The 18,448-nt window shown below is 44.4% G+C and overlaps 1 protein-coding gene across 7 annotated transcripts in view; it reads left to right on the plus strand.

The window, feature by feature from the left end:
- The window catches only part of LOC124796088 (AF4/FMR2 family member lilli-like), a 482,595-nt gene that overhangs the window by 91,283 nt on the left and 372,864 nt on the right, over positions 1-18,448 (plus strand). For 5 of the 7 annotated variants that reach the window (XM_047260177.1, XM_047260200.1, XM_047260185.1 and 2 more), the window contains exon 1: positions 16,960-17,087. The exons of the other annotated variants lie outside the window; for them this stretch is intronic. In XM_047260177.1, coding sequence (XP_047116133.1) covers positions 16,971-17,087 — 117 coding nt within the window. In that variant the 5' untranslated portion in view covers positions 16,960-16,970. Of the gene's footprint in view, positions 1-16,959; positions 17,088-18,448 lie in introns of those variants that run through there. 7 annotated transcript variants of the gene reach the window in all.

Below are 18,448 nucleotides of genomic sequence, written 5' to 3' on the forward strand. Positions count from 1 at the left end.
CATTTCATATTTTTTGATGTGTTTCCCTTCATGGACCCACGCATCTGTCACTAAGCGTTTTTTCAACGTAAATTCACTGCAATCTGCTATAGTTTTTCATCAAACACGGAAAGGCGAACGATGAACCGTCAGGCGCACAGAATATGTTCTCCTCCCTTGGCAGCCACGTGGCAGTTATGCGCCAATCTCGTTGCAATTCACGTGAGGAGGACTGTCGTCACATCAGTGACCATCGTCGGGGTTCACATCTTAAATACCTAATCATTTTACGCTTTAGTAGGCGTGTAAAGGGATTTTATGGGTCACTGCATAACTGCAATAATCGATGACTTTTGGTACCACATCACTTGATGTGTGGTATGTTACATATGCAAGAAGTATGACAACTATAAGATCAGTGACCCGGCACTAGATAGTGTTAGTCCTCGGGGATTTAAGGAACATGCTGTATGTATTTTTATCGTTATTTATCTAAACTGAAAGAACCGTATATTTTGCATGTTGTTTAATTCACCAACTGTAACCTTTAGCCCGCTGAAGTCATTGGCATTTGGCAAGCCCGTAACACAGTAACACATGAACGGAAGTGAAAACAAAGCTCGTCAGTCGTGAAGGCAGCCAAGAGAAAACATTCAAGGGAGAAAGTACCCATTCATACGTGAGGCACAAGAGAAACAAGTAACAGTCCAGTCCAACACTACCGATCTTTTTTCTCCATTTTAGTAAAGATTCTGCGCAAGGATGCAATTACAAGTCCACAAAATTTGCGTAGTTGCCAGTAAAGGCAGTGAAGCTTGGTATTACTGGGCACGTGACTAAGCACTTCTACAAATATACGCTCCTTACCTTTTATTCTCAATTATATATTCTCTGCTAAGGTCTATTATTGGGTTTTACAAGTTTGGGTTTTACATATAATTGTTGAAAGCCTTCTTCCTACTTGTTCACACCATTTGTTGTAGATTTCAGAGTGAATTTCAAGAAAGATGCCTGACTCAGACTAGTTATTTCTTAAGAGCCTCTCCTCAGCAATTATTTTTGTTGTATGTCTGCAGAGGTGTTCTTGAGAACTAGACAAAAGCTTGAGAAAATGTAAGCTTACATAAAGTCGACAGAGTTGGGAAAAATTCGACGTGTGTCATCGATTGACAGACAGAAAATGCTGGACGTCGATCAGTAACCGAGTACGAGTATATAGTATATCCTGTAGCACTGCGTTTGGGATTGTCGCACTTTAAGGCGTATAATGAGTGTTCCATTTTTGAAACTTCATGAGATATACATAATTATCTAATTAATTATCGTGCGAAAGGAGAATTAGATGTGCATCTCTACATGTTGCTGCGTTGAGACGTATGCTTAGTTTGATCGTGGGTTCCACTTTCAGTGGCAGAGGAAACAGTGGAGTTATGAACTTGCAATACCTTTGAATTATGCAATGCTCAACAAACTATGTAAGTACATTTTCCTGCAGCGTAATAGATCAACATCCACATAAATCGACACTGACTAGTTGCCGTAAAAACATAATCTAACAAGTAATAAATTTGTAAACAAGCAGTAACTTTGAATTTGTAGACAAGTGACATAAAAATTACATAGATTTCTCTGATATACAACATCCATACGGAACTAAATGAACAATGAACAAAGCAACATATGAAGAAACTGAAATCGGAGTATATTTCTGAATAAACTATTTCACTTGTGCTTCGTTTAGATGTCGCCGAAGAATACAATCAACATTTGATGTAGTGGCAGTCGGCTAAATAACAGTCACGATATGATGAGGGGCTAGCCGCTGACAACAACTTTCCTGTTCTTAATCTTTTTGTATCTGATTAGAATCTCGATTTAAAGCATTAAGCTCCCACGCTGCACAGTAATTAGGGCCACATGTAACCCACTAAGAATATAAGCATCATAAAACAGGAAGTATACGTCGGCTAACTGCTCTATAATTTACATACGCAATATGTAATAATCTTGTACGTTCTGTCAATTTGCAATACACAACCATTTAAAGTAGCACGGGTTTAAGTATCAGCCATTAGAAATATAGAGCAACAGATTACGTTTTTAAGAATTAGGTAGCAGAAAGACTAGAAAGGAAGTGCTCAGGTTACAAAGGGTGTAAGACAGGGAGGTAGTATTTCGCTCCTACTTTCAACATCTACATGTAAGAAGCCTTGACATTAATAAAATAAATTCCACGAGTGATGGGATTAAAGTTTAGGGTGGAAGGGTATCAAGGATAAGATTCGCTGAGGACACTCCTATCGTCAGTGAAAGTGAGGAAGAACTGCAAGTCGTGTTGAAGGGATTGAACAGTCTAATGACCACACACTATTGGCTGAGAGTAAGCCGAATAAAGACGAAACCAATGAGGAGCTGCAGACAGGAGATAAACTTAAAACCGGAACTGGTGACCACGAAGTAGAGACAGTAAAGGAATTCTGTTGCTTTCGAAGCAAACTAACGCATGGCGGATGAAAGGAGGAGGACATAAAAATCAGCCTAGCACATGCAAAGAGGGGAATCCTGCCCAAAAGAAGTAATTTAGTATAAAACATCGGCCTTAATTTGAGGAAGAATATTCTGAGAGCAGAATTGTATGGGAGTGAAGCATGAACTGTGAGGAAACTGGAAAAAAGGAGAATCGTGGGGCTGTAGAAGGCTGTAGACTCCTAACATAAGAGATGAGGAGGGATGAGGAGGTTTTCTGCATAATCGGAGGAGAGGAACATGCAGAAAACATTGACAAGAAGAAGGGACAGGATGATAAGAAATGTGCTAAGACGTCAAGGAATAACTTTCGTGGTACTAGATGAAGCTGTACAAGGACGAAGATCGGAATGAATTCAACAAATACACTGATCAGAATTATCCGGACACTGCCGTGTACTGCGGAATTGACCACTAGACGTCACATGAGGTGTAGCCGCATGCATTGAAGAACAGTAAAATGACTCGGACAGGAGAGCACAGCGACTGAGCACATCGACTAGTCATTGGATGTCATCAGAGTAACAAGTTCATCGGGGACATCTCAGTCCTCTTAATGCAGCCCATGTCCACTGTTAATGATGTATAAGTAATTGTGAAGAAACAGCTTCAGCTAAATCAAGCTCAGGAAGACCTCATCTACTGACGAACAGGGTCTTTGGAGCATTGTGGAGGGTGGCTGTAAAAAACCGCATGAAATCAATGGAATGAATCACTTGTTCCAAAGAGCTACCAGCAGTTCAGATAGAGCAATGACGGCGCTTATGATGTTAAAAAGAGCGGGGTGCAGTGGACGAGCAGCTTCTCGTAAGCCACAGGTTTCTGAACCAAGTGTTGAGGGACGCTTGAGGTGGTGCAAGGGCGACGCCAGTGCACAGTGTACAACTGGAAACCGGTGGTTTCGAGTGATGAATTGCGCTGCATCCTGTGGCAACTCGACGAAAGAGGTTTCGGTTTGCGTTTGGCGAAAGCCTGGCGAACGTTACGTGCCATCACGTTTTGTGCCAACAATGAAGTTTGATGAAGTTTGTGCTGCAGTATGCGGGTCTTTATAATGGTTTTGATTTGCTCCCCTTATTGCTGCTCAAAACACGCTGCATACTGAAGGATTCGTTTTTCAGCTTTGTACTACGTACAGTAGAGGAACAGTTCGGAGACAATGATTGTGTTAGCATGAAAATGCACGCAGTCATAAAGCAGCATTGTGAGGCAATGGTTTGTGGACGGTAACGTCTTTGAAAAGGATTGGCCAGCCGTGCGGAGAGGCCGCGTGGTTCGAGGCACCATGTCACGGATTGAACGACCTCTCCAGCCGGAGGTTCGAGTCCTCCCTCGGGCATGTGTGTGTGTGTGTGTGTGTGTGTGTGTGTGTGTGTGTGTGTGTCTGTTATTCTTAGCATAAGTTGTTTTAAGTATTGTGTAAGTCTAGGGACCGATGACCTCAGCAGTTTGGTCCCTTAGGAATTCACACACATCTGAACATTTTGATTGGCCTGACCAGGGTTCCGACCTTAACCCAATGGAATATAACTAGGTTGAATTAGAACTTCGACTTTTGTCTAGACTCCAGCGACCACTCGAGGAGAACTGCCCCAATTTAATCCTCGTACCACTCAAAAAGATGAGTGAAAGAAGTGGTGTCGAGAAACAGCTGAATTCGTTAAAACTGGACAAAGTTTTAGGGCGGATGGAATCCCTGTAAGATTCTATACTGAATTTACAGCTGTATTACTCCATCTTATAACTATGATCTATTGTAGATCCCTCGAACAAAAAAACGTGTCCAGTTCTCGGAGAAAAGCACATGTCACACCCGTGTACAGAATTGATCCACAATACTTCCGTCCAATATCCTTTATATCGATTTGTCAGACTCTTACAAAATATTCTGAGCACTAACATAATGTGGCATCTCGAAGAGAATGACCTCCTCCAAGCCAACCAGCGTGGATTTCGAAAACATCGATTATGTAAACTCGCACTTTTCTCACATGACATACGGAAAGCTTTGGATCAACGCAGGCAGGTAGCTGCGGTGTTTCTTGATTTCCAAAAAGAGTTTGACTCAGTACCGCACCTACGCTTATTGCCAAACGGGGTATCAAGTGAAATTTGGACTGAGGATATTTTGGTGCGGACGACACAAGATGCCATTTGGGTAGAGAGTCATCGTCAGATGTAGAAGTAAGTTTGGGTGTGCCCCAGGGAAGTGTGTTGGGACCCTTGCTGTTCACGTTGTGTATTGATGACCTTGCAGACAATGTCAGTGGTAAACTCGGACCTTTTGCGGATAACGCAGTTACGTCTGCAACAAGCTGCATAAACATTCAGTCAGATCTTGATAAGACTTCAAAATGGTGCAAAGATTGCCAACTTGCTTTAAACGTTCGAAAATGTAAAATTGTGCACTTCACAAAACGGAAAAACCGTAGTATCCTGTGACTATAATATCAATGATTCACTGTTGAAATCGGCCAAGTCATACAAATACCGTGATGTGACTCTTCGTATGGATATGAATGGAATGTTCACTTAGGCTCAGTCGTGGGTAAAGCAGATGGTAGACTTATGTTTATTCGTAGAATACTAAGTGCAGTCATTCTACGAAGGAAACTGCTTGTAAAACACTCGTGCGACCGGTTCTAGAATATTACTCAAGTGTATGGGACCCGTACCAGATAGGACTAATAGCGGATACTGAACGTATACAGAGAAGAGCAGCACGAATGGTTACAGGTTTCTTTGATCTGTGGGACAGTGTCACAGAGATAATGAATAAACTGAACTGGCTGACTCTTGAAGATAGACGTAAACTATCCGCAGAAAGTCAACTAACAAAGTTTCAAGAACCGGCTTTAAATAATGACTCTAGGAGTATACTACAATTACCTACGTATCGCTCACATAGGTATCTTGAGGATAAGATTAGAATAATTACTGCAAACACAGAGGCATCCAAACAATCATTCTTCCCCTGCTCTATATGTGAATCGAAGGGGAAGAAACCTTAATAACTGGTACAGTGGGACGTACACTCTGTCGTGCACTTCACGGCGGTTTGCAGTGTATAGAGAGTATACAAGAAGATGCACATGTAGATATAAATGTATGCTACTTTCTCTGGTTTCGACTACTGAAGAAGAAGGGACTGCCATTTTTCTACATACATTCGTCCACATCATTAAAAGCGTCGCCAGTAGAGATGAAGTAGTTATAAAAACGAAGGGCGGACGCGCCCCATATGAATGTCCACTATAAGTATGCGCATAGTTTTGCTCAGACCGTGTAACTGAGGAGAGCGATGTTTGGCTTGTGGGGCGCTCAACTGAGCGGTCATCAGCGCCCGTACAAAGTCCCCTTTTTTTTCACAGTCCGACTTGTTTACACAATCCAATATAACCACTGTCACGAATGATGATGATGATGTAATGATGAGGACAACACAAACACCCAGTCCTCAGGTAGAGAAAACCCCCAACCCGGCCAGAAATCGAACCCGGAACCCTGTGCGCCAGAAGCAGCAATGCTAACCACTAGACCACGAGCTGGGGACGTAACTGAGGAGGGTGGGTGCGCCGGCCGCGGTGGCTGTGCGGTTCTAGGCGCTCCAGTCCGGAGCCGCGCTGCTGCTACGGTCGCAGGTTCGAATCCTGCTTCGGGCATGGGTGTGTGTGATGTCCTTAGGTTAGTTAGGTTTAAGTAGTTCTAAGTTCTAGGGGACTGATGACCACAGCAGTTGAGTCCCATAGTGCTCAGAGCCATTTTGATAAGCCAGAAATAAATAAAAAAGTAGAAAGGCTTTTCTTAAAATTTGCGTGTTACCTACACGTGGCATAGGAACAAACCCAGCAACGATCTGGACAACGTAATGCCTTCTGTGTGACGTCAGTAGGACAGGCTGCGCAGGACGAGTGGTCGCGCGTGTGCTAGCTGTGGCCAGCAACCGGTGTTAATTGACAGGAAGCGTTCGGCGGGCGCGCGGGATGTTGCGAGATGATAAGTTCCGCGTGCAGCCGCAGCCGCGGGTGACGTCAGCGCGCCGTGGCTGCGCCCGCTGCATTGATCGCTGGCAGACCGGCAATTGGCTGCGTGCCCTGTCGCCTCTCGCAGCTTCCCCTCCACACACTCCGGAAGGCCCTGGCGTCGCCCACTCTCTGGTTCTGTGAGCGGAAACACGAAGCTCATTAAAAACTACGCTAGTTTTGAACTCATTATTCGATCAGTCTAGCTGTCTGATTAATTTTTCTGTACATGACGCGTCATAATTAGTAGCGGAAACTGTGAAGGGTGTGAGTATACGATAACGGAAGCAAAAACACTCCAGAAAACATGGGTTCGTGAGAGAGTCTTCTGCGGGATGATTTCGAATGTTCAGTTACGAGTCACCACTGATTTCAGAATCAAATGTCGTGTTAAGCATGCAGGTATATTTGAAATATATGTCCTGATCTCACTGGGCTCAAATTTCACCCATCGCCTATCTTAACAAGAAATTCAAAAGTACTTCGGTACGTTACATTTTAAACGTGGTGTTCCACGCGTCCTCCTCGCGTTTGGGTGCGATACTACACTTTACAGTGAGGTACGAATTCTATCAAGCACCTCCGATTCATATCGTAGAGCTTGACAAGAACGTACCATTCGCTGCTCCAGATAGTCAACCTATCAACAGAAGTTCTGTACTTTTCACTTTTGAGATGTCCCGCAGACAGAAAAATCCAGAAGACTGATCCACGCTGAGGTAGAGGCCCTGATCGACTTATCCGCTTTGAGCTGTAATATCGCGTTACATGTTATTCTACATCAGCATCAAAATTTGCCAGCGCCCCATCATGGCTGCACCACATTCCCCAATGCTGCACAAGGGCTGCGGTGAAATTTGAAACTAGTTACTGGGGTTGGACAAAAAGTAGTGGTAACGCTGTCATAACATGAAGGCTCTGCATCTAATGGTATGCGCGCTTTCTGTAGCTGATAGGTCAGTTGAAGTAGTGCAGTCAGAGGCAACGACTGTGTTTGAGTCAGCTGCTGTGTGTACTATCTGAAAGTGCAGGAGGCCAGTTCAGACGCCCTAACAGTATGTTTGGAAACATGAACAACGTATGTGGGTCAAGATTGAAGTGGGATTTGGCCGGAGCGCACTATGTTTTCAGGGAGTGCGTGAGGAGTATCGTGATATGGATTGCTGCATGGTACGATGGCAGTACGGGTGAAAGTGTTTCGGGAGGGTAAAGATGTCATTAAAAATCGGCCCCGTTGGGGACGATCCCTTATGGACAGGTGGACAACTGGGCTCCTTGCCTGCTTGCTGTATGTGGATAGCCGATGGACAGTATCCCATCATCCTTCATGACAATGCACGACGCCACACGGTGAACCCGTGCTGGACCTCCTGTGTACGAAGGCGTGGGAGATACTGGAACATCTATCGTATTCACCCGGAATGTTTCCGTGAGGTTACGACCTATTCGGCAAAATGAAGGAAACACCTTGTGGCGTTCGCTACAACAGAACAAACGATTTTTTCCATACCATAGGGCACTCACTGCGAGACGTCGACAGAGATGGACGCGTTGAAATGAAATGAAATGTCGTGTGACGAGGGCCTCCCGTCGGGTTGACGGTGTACGACGCCTTGCATCTCTGTGAAGGTGATCGAGATAGAGGCCGATTATGCTGAGGGCATGTAATACGGTGAACGTCTGTCAATGAAGTCTGGTATGAATAATAGCAGTGGTACCACTACTTTTTACTCAACTCATGTAGAAGCGAATTTAATAGAAAAATTGAAATTTCAAATATATTTGTACTAACCAGAACAGTATTTCATTCGGAAGTAAATGCTGCTCATAACCACACAAACGACTCGTTTTACTCGATCGTTTTTGCTTCTGTTTTCGTATAATTTCACTATTAATAATGATACATCCTGTATGGTGGTATCATATACTCGTAAATTAAGCACTACGACCCCGTTTTCACCGGAAGTTATTTATTTGATTTATACTTATAACCCAGTATTCTCGAGATTCTGTAGCATTCTGTTCCTCTTCTTTTGGATACCGTTCTCAGATATACCATTATGTTTGTGAATTTCAGAGTACACCAGTGGTTATGGTGCACTCTAACATCTAACTTTATGGTTATCCTGATTTCTCTAAATTATTTCAGATTTAAGTTGGGACGGTTCGTTTGAAAAGGCCAATACGAGCTTGAGGAAGACTCCACAGCTGCCTGTGCTCGTGCGAAAGACTGTTACGTATTACAAGCGCCCTATTTAATCCACATGCGAAGCACCGCGCATGATCTGAATTGTTACGTAAATTTAAGGTGGAGGGGGAGAAAGGAAAGGAAAAGAACTACTTATGTCAGCTGCATCGGGACTTTACGCGGAATCAGCGGCTCAAGGCGGTAATGTGCCATTTTTTAAATGCCGACGTTTCAACTGACTTTGCAGCCGTTCTCTTCATGACATTTTAGTTGTTCTTGTGTTTCTTAATGACGCAATCTACTACACAAAATAATTTTATTCAAATTTTTATTTCTTCTTCCTGAACTTTAATTACCTTTCCAAATTTCCTCTTGTTTCCTTTACTGCTTCCACAACGTACAGACTGAAACCATCATGGACAGGCTACAACCCTATCTCACTTCCTTCTCAACCACTGCTTGTATGTCTTTTGATTTTTATAAGATTAGTCTCGTTACTGCACAAGCTATAAATAGCCTTTTGGTTTCTGTATCTTATTCTTGATATCTTCAGAAATTACAAGACTGTATTCCAGTCCACAACGTCAAAAGCTTTGTCTAAATCTACAAATGCTACAAACATCGATTCGCTTTTCTTTAATTTATTTTATACGATACGTTGTAGGGATAGTATTACCTTACCTGTTCCTACATTTCTTTGAAATCCAAGCTTATCTGTCCGTAGGTCGGCTTCTAGCCGTTCTTCCATTTTTCTTATTAAACTGATACACTTCAGTAACATAAAAAAAAGTTCAAATGTGTGTGAAACCTTATGGGACTTAACTGCTAAGGTCATCAGTCCCTAAGCTTACACACTACTTAACCTAAATTATCCTAAGGACAAACACATACACCCATGCCCGAGGGAGGACTCGAACCTCCGCCGGAACCAGCCGCACAGTCCATGACTGCAGCGCCTAAGACCGCTCGGCTAATCCCGCGCAGCCGGTAACATCCACACCTGTCTTCTTTAGATTTGGAGTTACTGTAATACATTGAGTAAGCCGCCATTCCGTGTTATTTATTGATTTATATTTGATTATTACCTGCTGTATTATGGCTGATTGGAAAATTAGGTTCAAATGGCTCTGAGCATTATGGGACTTAACATCTGAGGTCATCAGTCCCCTAGAACCTAGAACTACTTAAACCTAACTAACCTAAGGACATCACACACATCCATGCCCGAGGCAGGATTCGAACCTGCGACCGTAGCAGTCGCGCGGTTCCGGACTGGAGCGCCTAGAACTGGGAAAATTAGGCATCGGAGATTCAGTAAGTAGCCAGTTTTGGAGTGCGAACTTACTCCAAAGATACATGCTGCGAAAACTAAAGTTCTGACCGTGAGCCCACATTGTTCTATAACTCATTCCCTTCCAAAAATTCTAATAATAATGAAGAGGTTGCAGTACGTGAACGCTTTTGTAAGACACAATTAATTCACTTTAAATTCAAATACTGCCTTCCTGCTTCTTCTGATCGCACTCGCAGTGCAATTACAGTCACTAATCTGTCACGAGCTTATATGAATTTATTATCGCTGATTTCTTACCTTACGATCGCCTTTTGCCTTTTCATTATATGACGATCTCCCGATAAGGCGTCAACCTGTCCTTCTAGAACTACGGGGCATCCCCATCAACGATGCCGCAGCACTGTAGCAAAGAAGCGTTAAGGGTAGTTTTGATGTGTCAAGTACAGGATCGATATTTTACCCTTACAATCGTTCTTGAAATCTGAGAGCATTTCGCCTGTCTCATAGGCCCATATTTTGCACAGTAGGTGAAACAGTTTTGTCGTGTCTGCTCTCCCAAGGATCTCAATAATTTTTAGGAAACGTTTGATGCACTATGTAACAAACTTACAAAAGGATGATTCTGCCTTTAGAGGTCGTTCAACCAGGGCATAAATACTCGTGCAAGTCTATAAAACGCCAAGAGCAGCTTTTCAAAAAATGCTGCAGTGAAATATTTTTTAAAAATGTATTCGGTATTCGCTGACTTGGGAAGAATTCCAAGTGTTTCTATACCGGGAATTATACAGAAGGAGATGACCGCTTTGATGAGAGACGGGACATGTCGCCGCTAGTCAGCAGCTGCCCCCCGAGGCAGTGGGCCCCGAGGCTAATTACTGCGTGCCGGGTGGCGTCTTAAATACCTTTCCGTGAACTCGTCTGCGACACAGGCTCTTCCCGGAAAGCAGACAAACGCGCCGAGCGCTTCTTCTGCGCAGCGTCAGCCGCTCTTCCAGTGGACTGCTGTCACAGGGAAACTCTTGGACAGTGTTTGGACCATAGATCAACCTTTTCGACCATGTGCAGTGTCCGCTGAGCTAAATTGTGGAGACGTTAAGAAATCTTATTAGAATTCTAAATGAAATTTAAAAATCCTAAGGCACGTTGGTCTTACTTAAAACTTAAAAGCTGATCGAAATGATTCATTCAGTTGCTCAGTGATTATAATTGCATCGAAATGGTATGTGTCCGAGGTTAGGCCGAAATACTGAATCCAGTCTTCTGAAATTGTTTCTCCATGGCAGGCTATAACACGGTTTCTACTTTCAATCATCGCACGAACTGCGAAATGACAAATACTGAGGTAAGTGAGCAGTTTTTGTTGACTTTCCTATACCGTGTTCAACAGTGGAAAGGCATCTGGACAGGATAAAATACCTGCAAGGTTCCGTAGATGTTATGCGAAATAACGTGCTCCTCTTGTAACAGTAGTTTATCGCAAGTCGCTGGAGTAACGAAGGGTAAATATCGATTGAATAAAAGCGCAAAACATTCTCGTTTTTAAGATGGTTCATAGGAAAGATACACACAAAGATACTCCAATATTGCTAAGATCAGTCTGTTTGACAATTACGAAATATGTATTATGCTCACGCATTGTGACGTTTTCGAAGCACGAAAATCTCGTCTATAAAAATTAACATGTATTCCACACAAAGCACATAGTAGTGATTGCAATACCACACAATGGTAACGAGTAAGAAATGTACGAGGGTTAGAACTTCAATGGTGACAACTATTTATTTGCAACATACAAAATGGATGTGCATCTTTGAAAGTTTTACTGTCCATCGAAGTAGTAACCAGCATTCTGTATAACCAGTAGCCAGCGATGTTGAAATCAATTGTGCTGATAGTTCGAATGAAGCTTCTATTGCCCGACGAATCTCTATAACGTTTTTGAAGTGGATAACTTGAAGCGCTTCCTTCAATTTAAAAATAAAGATGAGACACAAGCGCTTACGTCTGGGGAGCGTTGTGGGTGGTACAGCACTTCCTATCGCGATAGATCTAGTATTCATAAATCGGTCACAAGTTGCGCCATGTGCGTCCGAGCATTGTCCCACGAAATAATAGGCGGGTCCTGCAAAAAGTGTCGCTGCTTCTTTCTCTAAGTTATTTGTTTTTGGAACACAGCCTGCGACCAGATTAGAAGCGGTGACACCTTCTGCAGGGGCCAGCCATCATTTTGCAGGACAATTCTCGGATCAATACGACGCAAGTCATGACCGATTTCTCGGAAGGTGGGGCTTGGGAGTGTCGTGCCACACACAACACTCCGCGGACGTAAGCCCTCGTGATTACATCTTGATTCCCGGCTGAAGGAAGTACTTCATGTCATTCGCTTCAGAAGACATGTTAGAACCATTAACGCATGTGGCGATGCTAATGGTGCTGCTAAGGATACCCTACAACTTACACATCGCTGACAAAGGATGATACACAATACTGATGACTACTTTGAAGGGCATAAAACTTTGAAACATGTATCTATTTTGTGTACGTCGTAAATAAAGAGTTGCAGTTACTGAAGTTACAACCCTCTAATTATTTTTATTATTGAAGAAACAGAGAGTTTATCAGAGGGTATAAATGCACTAATTTTTTCGCAGTCATAATGCAACATAGGAAAGCGTTTCTGAAGACAAGAGATTTGTTAACATCGGGTATAGATTTAAGTGTCAGGATGTCGTTTCTGAAAGTATTTGTAAGGAGTGTAGCCATGTATGGAACTGAAACATGGACGATAAATAGTTTAGACAAGAACAAAATAGAAGCTTTCGAAATGTGGTGCTACAGAATAATGCTGAAGATTAGATGGGCAGATCATGTAGCTAATGAGGAGGTATTGAATAGAATTGGGGAGAAGAGAAATTTGTGGCCCAACTTGACTAGAAGAAGGGATCGGTTGGTAGGACATGTTCTGAGGCATCAAGGGATCACCAATTTAGTATTGGAGGGCAGCGTGGAGGGTAAAAATCGTAGAGGGAGACGAAGAGATGAATACACTAAACAGATTCAGAAGGATGTAGGCTGCAGTACGTATTGGGAGATGAAGAAGCTTGCACAGGATAGAGTAGCATGGAGAGCTGCATCAAACCAGTCTCAGGACTGAAGATGACAACAACAATGCACCATACTTCTGGTTATGCGATGATTTTCAGTTGGTAAAGATTAAGCAATACGTGGAGGAGGAGGAGGAATATTTTAGTATTTAACGTCCCATCGACAACGAAGTCGTTACAGACGGAGCACAAGCTCGGATTAGGGAAGGATGGGGAAGAAAATCGACCATGCCCTCTCATAGGAACCATCTTGGCATTTTTCTGAAGCAATTTAAGGAAATTATGAAAACCCTAAATGAGGACACCGGACTCGGGCTTGGATCGTCGTCATTCCGAATGTGGGTCAAGTGTCGTAAACACTGCACCACCTCGCTCGATCGCAATACGTCGATTTGCCACTATCGTCAGAGAAACTATTCATGGTGTGGAACAGAAGTTCTCGGTGGCAATATACTGTTACAAGCGCCGTGCTCCAAGGAGAAGCAAAAATATATATGCAGTAGAGCCTCATTTACCCTGAAGCGCCAAAGAATCAGGTACACCTGTCTAATATCGTGTAGGGCCCCCGCGAGCACGCCGAAGTGCCGCAACACGACATGGCATGGACTCGAATAATGTATGAAATATTGCTGGAGGGAATTGACACCATGAATTCTGAAGGGCTGTCCATAAATCCGTAAGTGTACCAGGAGTGGAGATCTCTTCTGAACAACACGTTGCAAGGCATCCCAGATATGCTCAATAATGTTCACGTCTGGGAAGTTCGGTGGTCAGTGGAAGTGTTTAAACTCAGAACAGTGTTCCTGGAACCATTCTGTAGCAATTTGGACGTGTGGGGTGTCGCATTGTCCTGCTGGAATTGCCGAAGTCTGTCGGTATTCACAGTGGACATGAATGGATGCAGGTGATCAGACAGGATGCTTACGTACGTGTTTCCTGCCAGAGTCGTGTCTAGACGTATCAAGGGTCCCATACCACTCTAACTGCAAACGCCACACGCCATTACAGAGCCTCCACCAGCTTGAACAGTCCCCTGCTGACATGCAACGTCCATGGATTTATGAGGTTGTCTCCATACTCGTACATGTCCATCCGCTCGATACAATTTGACACGAGACTCGTCCGACCAGGCAACATGTTTCCAGTCATCAAGAGTCCAGTGTTGGTGTTGACGGGCCCAGGAGAGGCGTAAAGCTTTGTGTCGTGCGGTCATCAAGGGTGCACGAGTGGGCCTTCGGCTCCGAAAGCCCATATCGATGATGTTTCGTTGAATGATTCGCACTCTGACACTTGTTGATGGCCAGCGTTGAAATCTGTAACAATTTGCGGAAGGGTTGCCCTTCTGTCGCTTTGAACGATTCTCTTAAGTCGTCGTTGGCCCCGTTCTCGCAGAATATTTTTCCGGCTGCAGCAATGTCGGTGATTTGATGTTTTACCGGATGCCTGATATTCACAGTACACTCGTGAAATGGTCGTTCGGGAAAATCCCCACTTCATCGTTACCTCGGAGATGCTGTGTCCCATCGCTCGTGCGCCGACTATAACAGCATGTTCACACTCACTTAAATCTTGATCACCTGCCATTGCAGCAGCAGTAACCGATCTAACAACAGCGCCAGACGCTTGTTGTCTTATATAGGCGTTGCCGACCGAAGCGCCGTATTCTGCCTGTTCACATACCTCTGTATTTGAATACCCATGCATATGCCAGTTTCTTAGGGGCTGGGCGGTGGCGGATCGTATGTGGGGTTCGGAATGGAGGGGCGACGTCGATCAGCTCTCGGCTACAATCCAGCCAATTGTTTGCTTGTTCCGAGACTTTGCTCTGGTATATGCCAGACGATTAGATCACGCCTTCCGAGTGGTGTCTTTGGTGAATACAGCTATGAGTTCCAGGGGAATTAGTAGGTTTGTTTACCCTTCTGGAGAGCCGTACTTCAGAAGAACTATTTAGAATATCTGGAACAGATTGGCTACGTCAGCAGAATAATATCAGCTTGCTTAATGTGCCTGGGGATGGAGCAGGATTGTTGGGAGGGAAATGAGGGCTAGCCTGGGGGACTGCCTATCCAAAGAGCACGCCTTAGGGTGCGGACACACTCAGCACACGACGGAGTGGTGCGTGTAGGGTAGGGTAAGCCAGCTTCGCGGCGACGGTGCAGTGAGCTCCAGACGAATACTTCCTGCCGTGCGCGTGTGAGTGTGGCTGCTGTAGCTACTGCGGTAACTGAATGTGGGGCACGGAGCAGCGGCAGGCGCAGGCGGTAAATACTCCGTAACGCGAGCCGCACTTGGCGCCGGTGCGACGCCGTCGCAACCGTCAGCTGTTCTGAGCTGTCGACTATACGTTTAAGCAGTTCCTACACTGTCAATAATATCGGGCAATAATAGTGTTCAATAAATGTACGGTTGGTTGCAGACAGCGAGGTGATATTGCGCAAATTCGTTTGAAATCGGCGAGGTGCAAAAGTGGCGGATATGTACGGCAGCTGTAATCCGGCTCTATGGCTGACCTTGCGCTCGCACAAAGAAAAAGAGTAGACGGATAGAGGAGAGTTATAGGAAGAGAGAACGACAGACGTGTGAAAATTTACGAAGAGACTTGAGGGCAAGTGGAACAAGTGAATAACCGAAGTTTTCTGAGAATGGACGCTCGTTTATCCGATATATTCCGTATTCCTCCATACAGTGCATTGCACAGGATAACACTTACTAGTAGTAGCTACTCTCTGTTTTTGTTCCATTCGTGCATGGAGCAAACGAAAAGTGATTGTCTGAAACAGTCCACTCTCTCTGATCTTATTCTGACGGTCCATACTAGATACGAGACGGAGGAACGAGATCTGTTGCTCAGTATATCAGTAATAAAGGTTCCCTAAACTTTCTTGATTCGTTTTTAAAAATTCCCCTTGGCTGGGATTCACTGTCTGTCACATAACGACCAATGAAATGGAAACGAGTCACATGTAAAAAAGTAAGTGAACTGTTTACTCTTTCAAAAATAGCATAACTGTTAATAGTGACAATCCGATGCAACGGTTTAGGTTTGGCGAATGCCTGGAGTCCGTTACCTGCCATCATGTGTTGTGCCGGCAGTGAAGTACGGAGGAGGTACTGTTGCAGCATGGTGATTGTCGTTGTTAGGTTGCGGTCCCTTTATTAAGCTTAAGAAAGCGCTAAATGCAGTGAGATATGAACACATTCTATGGTATTGCGTACAATAGAGAACCAGTTCAGAGTCGTATGACATAGAGCAGCATCTTGAAGACAATGCTTTCTGGGCAGTAAGGTTCCTGGAAAGGACAGGCCTGCCCAGAGCCACGGCCTGAACTCAAAGGAACACCTTTGGAATGAGTTAGAACGTCAACTTTACTCCTGACCTCAGCGTCCAACATCATTACTGTCTCTGGTTTCGGTTCTTGGGGAAGACTGGGCTGCCATTCCTCTTCAGACATTCAGACATCTCATTGAAAGTGTCTCTAGCGAAGTTCAAACCGTTATACTGGTGAAGGGGAGACACAACCTTTTTAATATCCAGAAGTATGTGTTCGGGCACTTTCTATCAGATATAAACAATTCTATTGAAAATCTTATTGGGGATCGAGACCTCCATGTCCTGTCTCCCCTCTCTGCCTCGTTGGATCTGCGCGTTGTCCAGTCTTACCGCTGCGACACCTTAAGAGGTGTCGTGAACGTGTTCCCGAAATGTCTCGGAATGAATCCGTGGCACGCATGCGCAGCGCGTTGTGTTAGAAAAAAAAAGTACCACAGCGGGCGGTAGCTTATCGCGCTTCCTGCTGCCGCGACGTCCGCCGTGCCGTGGCGACAGCAGAGCACCGGCCGCCGTTGTGTGCAGCATGGGCGACGGCTACCAGCCGGAGCTGTCCGGGCCGTTCTTCGTAGCGGCGTCCGGGTCGCTTACGCTGCCGCGAGCCTCCACGCGCCGTCGCAGCCAGCCGTGTCAGGGCCGGCAGGTTGGTCCTCTGTGCTTCTGTTTGGCGCTGACTGCTGCTTCTGTGGCAGCGCGGGAAAAAGCGCTGTATTCGATTGATAAAAGGGATATTCTGTGAGCGGCAAATGTCGTCGTGTGCGTGGTTGATTTAACACCGCCTCTTTCTCACGTATGTTTACTTCGGAAAATTGTTTATCTATAGTTCAAGTTTGGTGTGCCCATTCAGTCGACATTAGAAAATGTGTACGCTTTTGATGCTGTACCGTCAGCCGCTCCGTGACATATTTGGAAGAAATACTGGTTAGCGTACGTCCATTAATTACGTGAGCTCAAAATAGCGGTTTGGGAGGGAGGGCTTTGGTAAACTCTCACCAAATCTCAATTCTTCTTTTTTTTTTTTTTTTTTTTTTTTTTTTTTTTTTGGATGGGGGGAAGGCCACATATTGCAGTTTACCAGTCTCCATCACTATAGCTTACACCTACTTTTTCTGAGAATTTCAAACATCTTGCACCATTTTACATTGTCGAATGCTGCTTCTACGTCGGCGAATGCGGGAAACGTGTCTCGATTTTTCTTAAGTCAATCTTTCATTATCAAATGAAACATCAGAACTGACTCTCAGTTGCCTTTACCTTTCCGAAAGCACGAAATAAAGCATAGATCCTTGGTTTAGGGGTAGCTTCTTTGATGATTAACTGAACTTCCTGGGTCTCGGGTTCGAACTCAGCCACTGCTTAAATTTTGAATAAAAATCATCACCAGTGGCGATCGAAGATTTCCCGGTACAAGCAGTGACCTTTGTTCTGCCAACGGCCTTGTCAAAGAGGGCGGAGGAGCAGAGGAAGTTTAAGGATAACTTATTGTTCATGACGTCGGGAAACGGTCCGTAACAGGTGGAAAAAATAGCGAAGGTCAACGACAAGAGGAAACAGAAGGCAATAGAAATGACTGCATTTATTATACACAACGTTTATCGACAAGACATGTGCCGGCCGCTATGGCCGAGCTGTTCCAGGCGCTTCAGTCCGGAACCGCGCTGCTGCTGCGGTCACAGGTTCGAATCCTGCCTAGCGCATGGATTTGTGTGATGTCCTTAGGTTAATCAGATTTAAATAGTTCTAAGTCTAGGGGACTGATGACCTCAGATGTTAAGTCCCATAGTGCTTAGAGCCATTTGAACCATTTGACAAGACATGTAGACTTTAAGTTCAAATGGCTCTGAGCACAATGGGACTTAACTTATGAGGTCATCAGTTCCCTATAACTTAGAACTACTTAAACCTAACTAACCCAAGGACATCTCACACATCCATGCCCGAGGCAGGAGTCGAACCTGGGACCGTAGCGGTCTGTAGACTTTAAGTGAAGTGAAAAAGTCCACT

Source organism: Schistocerca piceifrons, chromosome 1, assembly GCF_021461385.2.
Source record: "Schistocerca piceifrons isolate TAMUIC-IGC-003096 chromosome 1, iqSchPice1.1, whole genome shotgun sequence".
Taxonomy (NCBI): Eukaryota; Metazoa; Arthropoda; class Insecta; order Orthoptera; family Acrididae; genus Schistocerca; species Schistocerca piceifrons.